The sequence below is a fragment of the Colobus angolensis genome, unplaced genomic scaffold (assembly GCF_000951035.1).
Source record: "Colobus angolensis palliatus isolate OR3802 unplaced genomic scaffold, Cang.pa_1.0 Scaffold22, whole genome shotgun sequence".
In the NCBI taxonomy this organism is placed as follows: domain Eukaryota; kingdom Metazoa; phylum Chordata; class Mammalia; order Primates; family Cercopithecidae; genus Colobus; species Colobus angolensis.
In genome coordinates, this window is record NW_012115377.1 from 184,457 (window position 1) to 193,559 (window position 9,103).

Genomic DNA, 9,103 nt, shown 5'->3' on the forward strand with positions numbered 1-9,103 from the left:
GATCGTGAGGTCAGGAGATCGTGACCATCTTGGTCAACGTGGTGAAACCCCATCCCTCCTAAAAATACAAAAATTAGCTGAGTGTGGTGGTGGGCATCTGTCATCCCAGCTACTCCAGAGGCTGAGGCAGGAGAATTGCTTGAACCCAGGAGGTGGAGGTTGCAGTGAGCCAAGATTGTGCCACTGCACTCCAGCCTTGGCGATAAGAGCAAGACTCTGTCTCAAAAAAATAAAAAATAAAAAAGATGGTCCTCCACAAACTTCCGCCTTGATTTGTGCCTCTCACCTAGTCTAAGTCTCAGTTTGCTCATCTGGGCGATGGGTTCTTGCCGGTCCCTGATAAACTTCTCCTGGGTCCTCCCGGCCTTCTGTGTGCCCCGGTGGCGTGCACCGGTCTGCAGCAACCCCCTGCCCACTTCTGCCCAGCCCCTCCCACTCTGCGGGTCTGTCCAGGGCCCCTCCAACCTCAGGCTTTGGGGCCGGGCAGTGGGTCCGCCCTCCGCGTCCCTGGCACCCCTGACCTCTCGCCTCTCTGGCCTGCAGGATGAGTTCCACCCGTTCATCGAGGCCCTGCTGCCTCACGTGCGCGCCTTCGCCTACACCTGGTTCAACCTGCAGGCGCGGAAGCGCAAGTACTTCAAGAAGCACGAGAAGCGGATGTCGAAGGACGAGGAGCGCGCGGTCAAGGACGAGCTGCTGGGCGAGAAGCCCGAGGTCAAGCAGAAGTGGGCGTCGCGGCTGTTGGCCAAGCTGCGCAAGGACATCCGGCCCGAGTGCCGCGAGGACTTCGTGCTGAGCATCACCGGCAAGAAGGCGCCGGGCTGCGTGCTTTCCAACCCCGACCAGAAGGGCAAGATGCGGCGCATCGACTGTCTCCGGCAGGCGGACAAGGTGTGGCGGCTGGACCTGGTCATGGTCATCCTGTTCAAGGGCATCCCGCTGGAGAGCACCGACGGCGAGCGCCTGGTCAAGGCCGCGCAGTGTGGCCACCCGGTCCTGTGCGTGCAGCCGCACCACATCGGCGTGGCCGTCAAGGAGCTGGACCTCTACCTGGCCTACTTCGTGCGTGAGCGAGGTGAGGTGCGGCGGCCTGAGCGGGGCGGCCAGCGGGGAGGGGGTCTGATGGCGGTGACGCGGCGTGAGGAGGGTCTGAGGGAGGAGGCCAGTGCCTGTCGATGTGATGTGGTGGTCTGAGAGGGGACGTGGGCCTTGGAGAGCGTCTGACGGGGGTGACACGGGGCCACGAGGGCCTGAGGGAGGAGGCCGGTGGGTATAGGTGTGATGTGGTCTGCGAGGGGTGGCGAGTCTAGGAGAGTATCTCAAGTAGGTGATATGGCACAAGGAGAGTCGGAGAGAGGAGGCCGGTGCATATAGATGTGATCTGGTGGTCCAGGCGGGGCAGCAGGCCTGGGAGAGCATCTGATGGGGGTGACATGGTGCAAGGAGGGTCTGAGCGAGGAGGCTGGTGCGTGTAGATGTGATGTGGTGGTCCAAGGGGAGAGACAGGCCTGGGAGAGCGTCTGACGGGAGTGATATGGGGCCAGGAGGGTCTGAGGGAGGAGGCTGGTGGATATAGGTGTGATGTGGTCTGAGAGGGGAGGCGAGTCTAGGAGAGTATCTAAAGTAGGTGATATGGCACAAGGAGAGTCGGAGAGAGGAGGCCGGTGCATATAGATGTGATCTGGTGGTCCAGGCGGGGCAGCAGGCCTGGGAGAGTGTCTGATGGGGATAACATGGTGCAAGGAGGGTCTGAGCAAGGAGGCTGGTGCGTGTAGATGTGATGTGGTGGTCCAAGGGGAGAGACAGGCCTGGGAGAGCGTCTGACGGGGGTGACCCGGGGCAAGGAGGGTCTGAGGGAAGACACCAGCGTATGTAGATGTGATATGGTGGTCTGAGGTGGGGGGAGGCAGGCCTAGGAGGGCATCTAATGCGGGTGACATGGTGCAAGGAGTGTCTGAGGGAGGAGGCCAGTGCATGCAGGGCCCAGGTAACTGCTGATGGGATGTGGAGGTCAGATGGGGGAGGCAGGCCTAGCAGAGGTCTCAAGTGAGAGGGTACAAGGAGGTTTTTTTGACGGAGGAGGCAGGTGGGCTATGGTGCTCCAGTGGTAGAGGCAGGGTCTCACCCTCACGTCTGAGGAAGGAAGCAGGAAGGCCCTTGAGGTCTTGGGGGTGAGAATGTCCTGGAGGGTCTTGGGTGCAACTGACGGCCTTGCTGGAAGCAGGGATGAGGAGAGGAGCGGGACAGGCCATGCCAGCCCTCCAGGGAGAGCTGGGAGAGTCCAGGCACTGCTTCCTGTGAATGCTTGTTGGTTGATCGACTCTCAGACCATGCCAGCAGAGAGGCCTGATGAGCCTGGCCCTGCCAGCGGGCTGTTTGCCGGTGGTCAAATGCCTGATGTTGAGACCAGCAAGCTTTGCGGGGGTGAGGAAATCCAAGGCGGCTTCCCAGAGGAGGAGGCGCAGCTGAGCTCAGCTCTGCAGGATGGCCAGGCTGCAGTGAACAATGGGATGCCCCAGGGGGCCTGGCAGGAGCGTGGAGGTGGGAGGCCTGACGCCTGTGCCTCTGGTCCCGGTGCTAAGAGCAGGGTTGGTCCTGTAGCTTCTTGGCTGTGTGGCGCGCTTGGACTTCAGTTTCTCCTGCCTGCCAAATGGTGGAGATGATCAGAGTCCGTAGCTGGATGGGGCTATGGGAGGTTCCAGAAGATCATGCGTGTAGCCACGTGCAGGGTGTCAGCTGCACCCCAAGACCTGAGTGGGTGCACAGCACCCCTGCCATGCCCACCCAGGCTGTGTCTGGAACACGCGTGAACCCTCACACACCCAGGGGCTGCCAGAGCATGTGGGATTGGTGCATGCCAGACGCAGATCCATGCAGGTCACCAGCCCAACCCCAGCCCAGGCAGCACTCTATAGAAAGAGGCAATTGCACAGCCTGAGAGGGAGGGGCATTTGCCGGAACAAGGGGGCCTCTGGGACCAGACTGCCTGTGCTCCAGACAAAGCCCTTCTTTTCCCCAGCTGTATGGACACAACCCTTTTCTGTGCCTCAGTTTCCTCCTTGGTGCAATGGGAGTAACAGCCATGCCACCTTCTAGAGCTGGTGCAAGAGTGAGACAGAGTCACGGGCTCCCAGGCTCTATGGTGTGTGGAAGCAGAGCAGGGCAGGGTTACCCAGTGTTTTTTTTGTTTTTGTTTTTTTTCCTGGAGACAGGGTCTCGCTCTGTCCCCCAGGCTGGAGTGCAGTGGTGTCATCTCGGCTCACTGTAGCCTTAACCTCCCAGGCTCAAGCGATCCTCCTGCCTCATCCTCCCAAGTAGCTGGGACTACAGGTGCACACCACCATGCCCAGCTAATTTTTTATATTTTTTTAGAGATGGAGTCTTGCTATATTGCCCAGGCTGGCCTCAAACTCCTGGGCTCAACCCATCCTCCCGCCTTGGCCTCCCAAAGTGTTAGGATTATAGCAGGCAAGAGCCACTGCACCACACCAGTTACCCAGTCTTTTTTTTTGGGGGGGGGAGATGGAGTTTCACCCTGTTGCCCAGGCTGGAGTGCAGTGATGTGATCTCGGCTCACTGCAATCTCCACCTCCTGGGTTCAAGTGATTCTCCTGCCTCAGCCTCCCCAGTAGCTGAGATTACAGGCGCCCGCCGCCATGCCTGGCTAATTTTTGTATTTTCAGTAGAGACAGCGTTTCACCATGTTGGCCAGGCTGGTCTTGAACTCCTGACTTCAAATGATCCACTGGCCTCAGCCTCCCAAAGTCCTGGGATTACAGGCGTGAGCCACCGCGCCTGGCAGTTACCCAGTTTTGATCTTGATTCTTTTTTTTTTTTTGAGACGGAATCTCGCTCTGTCGCCCAGGCTGGAGTGCAGTGGCCAGATCTCAGCTCACTGCAAGCTCCGCCTCCTGGGTTCACGCCATTCTCCTGCCTCAGCCTCCCGAGTAGCTGGGACTACAGGCACCCGCCACCTTGCCCGGCTAGTTTTTTGTATTTTTTAGTAGAGACGGGGTTTCACCGTGTTAGCCAGGATGGTCTCAATCTCCTGACCTTGTGATCCGCCCATCTCGGCCTCCCAAAGTGCTGGGATTACAGGCTTAAGCCACCGCGCCCGGCCGATCTTGATTCTTTGACCTTGACCTTAGCATCTTTCTCCTCCCCCACCCCCACCAATGAGCAACAAACCTACTGGGGCTGGCTGTGAGGGGGCATTGGGGACGGTGGGGGCAGAGAGGTGGGCCGGGCCACTGCCTGTTGGGGGCAGGAGGCAGGGGCCACCGTGGGGGCGGGGGTGCTCATCGCCACGCAGGGCCAGACCTCTCTGCCACCACACATCTTCCTCGCCCGGCCCCGCCCCCACCTCCTCCGCGCTGAGCTGATAAAATTTTGAAGCGAGCTTTCTGCTGCAGTCAGCACAACCTCTGGGCACCTCCCCACCCCCACCCAGCCCCTCCCGCCTCTGCTCAGCAGGCAGGCCTGTGCCCTGGGTCAGGTTGGCCTCTCTGAGTGAGGGCTGCACCCTCCCTCGCCCCCAGCCTGCCCCCTTCATCCCCAAGGGAATCCCTGCTTCAGTTGGTCCCAGCAGGCCACACCCCCCCCCAGCCATGCCATCTGCCCACTGCGAGTGCTCCAGCTCCTCATGGGGGTGAGAGCTGGGCCTGGACCCCAACCCCAGCTCAGCTGCCCACTGGCTGGGTGATCTGGGGCCTGTCACTCACCCTCTCTATGCTTCATTTCCTTGTCTATAAACTGGGGGGCTCAAAAATGGTTGCCTTGTGGGAAATGTCGCGTGCCCAGGATGAGGGCTCAGTAAACCACCACGCGGTACCATGAAGACCAGGCATTAGGCATGGGGCTAGGGCCCTCCATGGTTATCGTTACTAACATTATCCTCTTCAGGATTGGTTTGTTTGTTTATTTGTTTTTGTTTTTGTTTTGTTTTTGTTTTGAGATGGAGTCTTGCTCTGTCGCCCAGGCTGGAGTGCAGTGGCGCGATCTTGGCTCACTGCAAGCTCCGCCTCCCAGGTTTAAGCAATTCTCCCGCCTCAGCCTCCTGAGTAGCTGGGACTACACATGCCCACCACCACGTCCGGCTAATTTTTGTATTTTTAGTACAGACGGGGTTTTGCCATGTTGGCCAGGCTGGTCTCCAGCTTCTAACCTCAGGTGATCCACCCACCTCGGCCTCCCAAAGTGCTGGGATTATAGGCGTGAACCATCGCAACTGGTCTTGTTTTTAAGTTTTTGTAGAGATAGGGTTTCGTCATGTTGCTCAGGCTGATCTCGAACTCCTGGGCTCAAGTGATCCTCCTGCCTCGGCCTCCCACAGTGCTGGGATTACAGGCGTGACCCCCTGCGCCTCGTCCATCCTCCTGGTTCTGATTATAATCTCCCACTGCCGGGCCTTTCCTTATGCTGTTCCCTGAACATAGAATGTCTTTCTCATATGGAAAACCCCAACTCTGGCTGGGTGTGGTGGCTCATGCCTATAATCCCAGCACTTTGGGAGGCCATGGCAGGTGACTCTCCTGAGCTCAGGAGCTCGAGACCAGCCTGGCCAACATGGCAAAACCCCATCCCTACCAAAAATACAAAAAATTAGCCACCTGCCTGGCTAGAAATTCTTTCCCATTCTCACAGCTGCCCTGTGAGGCAGGGATCATTGCTGTATGCTTTTTTTTTTTTTTTTTTTAGATGGGGTTTCACTCTGTCGCCCAGGCCTGAGTGCAGTGGCACGATCTCGGCTAACTGCAACTGCTGCTTCCTGGGTTCAAACGATTCTTATGCCTCTGCCTCCCGAGTAGCTGGGATTACAGGCAAGTGCCACCACACCTGGTCAGTTTTCGTGGTTTTAGTAGAGACTGGGTTTTACCATGTTGGCCAGGCTGCTCTCGAACGCCTGGCCTCAAGTGATCTGCCCGCCTCGGTCTCCCAAAATGCTGGGATAACAGGCGTGAGCCACCGCGCCCGGCCTGCTGTATGCATTTTACAGAGGAGGAAACAGAGGCTCAGAGGAGGAATCTGACCTGCTGGGGTCACACAACCGAGAGTGGGCCAGGTGGGATTTGGACTCAAGCAGCGTCTACCTCTGCCCTGTCGTTGACACCAGCCTCATCCTCTGTTAATGTCGGAAGGGGATGGGCGGAAATTGTGGTGCGTGAGGGGGCAGTCTGCTGGCATGATGTGGTCACCTTCTGGCACGGTTGTGTGAGGATCCCACAGGCTGAGGTCTTACATAGGGTCCCCAGGCTGTGGCTGGCCTCAAGGCCTCCACACTGATCCGGGCGGTTGTCACCTTGACAGCAGGAGGACTGGCCACCAGCTTCCTTTTCCGAACGGAGAGTCCCCTTGGCTGTGGAGCGTCCTGGCCCAGCCAGAGTGCAGCGTCTGGCTTTCATCAGCCCTGCTGGGCAGCTGACGCCCTGGGATAGATGCGGAGGGAGGGATGGGCATAGGGCCTTGGTTGGCCTCTTGGGGTATGCAGGGTGGATGTCGGTGGAGGGGCACCTGCCACGGGGCTGAAAGCAGCCACCACTTGCAGTGTCACAAGCGAGAGAGGGGGTCGGGCGAAGTGGCTCCCGCCTGTCATTCCAGCACTTTGGGAGGCTACGGCGGGTGGATCACCTGAGGTCAGGAGTTCGAGGCCAGCCTGGCCAACATGGTGAAACCCCATCTCTACAAAAAAATACAAAAATTAGCCGGGCGTGGTGGTGGGCATCTGTAGTCCCAGCTACTCGGGAGGCTGAGGCAGGAGAATTGCTGGAACCCGGGAGGTTGCAGTGAGCCGAGATCGCGATACTGCACTCCAGCCTGAGTGACAGAGTGAGACTCTGTCTCAAAAAATAAAAATTAAAATTAATAAGAAGAGGGTGTTAGGGAGCAGCAGGAAAACAAAGCAGGGAGGGACATGGAGAGGGGCTGGGGGCCACTCGGGATGGGGAGGGCTTCTCTGAGGAGGCATCTTTGAGGTGAGGCTTGAAGGGGGTGAGGGAGCCTGGAGAGGCTGGAGGGAGGGGGCACTGGATGGGTTGTAGCCAGCACGAAGTCCTGGAGCCCAGGGACAGCATGTGGAGCTGGCTGGATGTTCAGGGGGTAGTGAGTGGCGAGGGCTGCTGTGTGGTCTCCCGGTGAGGGTGGCCAGCCGGGGGTGGGGCGGGAGAGGGTGACCCGGGTGCTCTCTGACCTGCCACGTGCTGGTGAAGGAGACTGCAGGAACCAGGGCCCAGAGAGGGAAGCCGCCTGCCCGCCCAGGGACTAAACCCAGCCAGGCCTCCCCGCCCCCTCTGGCAGCCCAAGAAACCTGAGGCGCGGGCGGGCACCATGCCAGGGCTGGGTGGAGGAGGGGCTGCCAGGCCCGCCCGCCCCAGCAGCTGCCAGCCCGCCCCAAGCCGCCAGCCCAGATGGTGCCCATCTGCTGACGCCGCCATGGGCCAGCCTCCCGTTCCCGCCTTGCGTCGTGCCAAGCTCCTGCAGTCCAGCGCCCGGAATGGCGCGGTGGGCAGAGCCCGGCCTGGGAAGCTCACAGCATGCCAGAGAGGCTGCCCTGGGTGCCCTGGAGAGGGTAGCAGGAGAAACGTAGGAAGGGGAGGTCCCCAGCACTTCCTGGGTGGAACTGGGGAGCAAGGACCCTAACAGGGATGATGATGGCGGCAAACATACATGGAGTTCCCTCTGTGTGCCAGGCTCCGAAGCCACTGTCACCCTAACTGGTTTAATTCTCTCCCCCATCCAAGGAGGAAGGGACTTTGACCTTCTGTCGTGTTCTAGTGGAGGAAGCAGAGACCCAGAGATGGTCAGTCACTTGTCCAAGGTCACACAGCTCCTCAGGGGCAGAGCCGGATTGAGTATCCAGAACCCCTGTGAAAAAGGGATTGAGGCCGGGCAAGGCAGCTCACACCTGTAATCCCAGCACTTTGGGAGGCTGAGGCAAGAGGATCACTTGAGGCCAGGAGTTTGAGACCAGCCTGGGCAACATAGCAAGACCCCCCCAACACACAACTTTTTAAAAAATGAACCGGGTGTGGTGGTGTATACCTGTAGTCCTAGCTACTCGGGAGGCTGAGAAGAGAGGATGGCTTGAGCCCAGGAGTTGGAGGTTGCAGTGAGCTGTGATCCCATCACTGCACTCCAGCCTGGGTGACAAAGCAAGACCTCACCTCTAAAAACTGTTTTTTTTTAAAGGGGTGATTGAGGCCAGTTGTGGTGGTTCACACATGTAATCCCAGCTACACAGGAGGCTGAGGCAGGAGAGTCGCTTGAACCTGGGAGGCAGAAGTTGCAGTGAGCTGAGATCGCGCCACTGCGCTCCAGCCTGGGTGACAGAGTGAGACCCTGTCTCAAAAAACGGAGGGGGGGATTGAAACCCCTTAAACCTCTTTTCAAAAACAAACTGAAAGTGCCCTTTGAGGTTATCTCGTGGAAGCCACAGCCTCCGAGTCATCTGGATCATACAGTACAGTCTGTGCACACTCAGGGAGTGAAGGAATGAATGAGTGAAGGAATGAATGAAGGAATGAATGAATGAGGTGAACCCTATGGAAGGGAACCAAGCCCGGGGCCAGGGTGTCCATGAAACTCACCCTGAGCTTGACGGCAGGAGAAAAGGGTCTCAACCTAGGAGTGAGGGGCCTGGGTTAGCCACAGTGCCTCCCTGGCTTGCTGTGTGGCTTTGAGAAAAGTCCTGCCCTCTCTGGCCTGGGGTTGAGGGGAGTGGAGGGTAGGGATGGGCAGCCTTGTGGGCCACAGACAGGAGCAAGCCGGGTCATCACGGAAAGCCTCCCGGCCTCTTCTGCTTTTATTGATCTTCATCCCGGCCATGGGTTGCCGTGCTGGGGAGACAGAGAGGCCATGAGCGTGCGTGACGGTGCCTGTTTATTTGTACAGTGGACAGAATTTGTGTTTCGTGTGCTCCAGGCGGTGTGGGGCACATTCTCCTCTTTGAGCCTCTGTAGAATGGAGAGAATCAGAGCTGTGCCCAGTGCATTAAGGATTGGAGTCAGTGGGCTGGCGCGGTGGCTCACGCCTGTAATCCCAGCACTTTGGGAGGCCGAGGTGGGCGGATCACAAGGTCAGGAGATCGAGACCATCCTGGCTAACACGG

The 9,103-nt window shown here is 58.6% G+C and overlaps 1 protein-coding gene across 1 annotated transcript in view; it reads left to right on the plus strand.

Moving 5' to 3' along the window:
• Positions 1-318: 318 nt before the first annotated feature.
• NFIC (nuclear factor I/C (CCAAT-binding transcription factor)) overlaps positions 319-9,103 on the plus strand; it is a 99,623-nt gene continuing 90,838 nt past the window's right edge. Inside the window, exon 1 of the mRNA XM_011943602.1 lies at positions 319-1,075. Within this exon, the coding sequence (XP_011798992.1) occupies positions 319-1,075 (757 nt within the window). The remainder of the gene's footprint in view (positions 1,076-9,103) is intronic.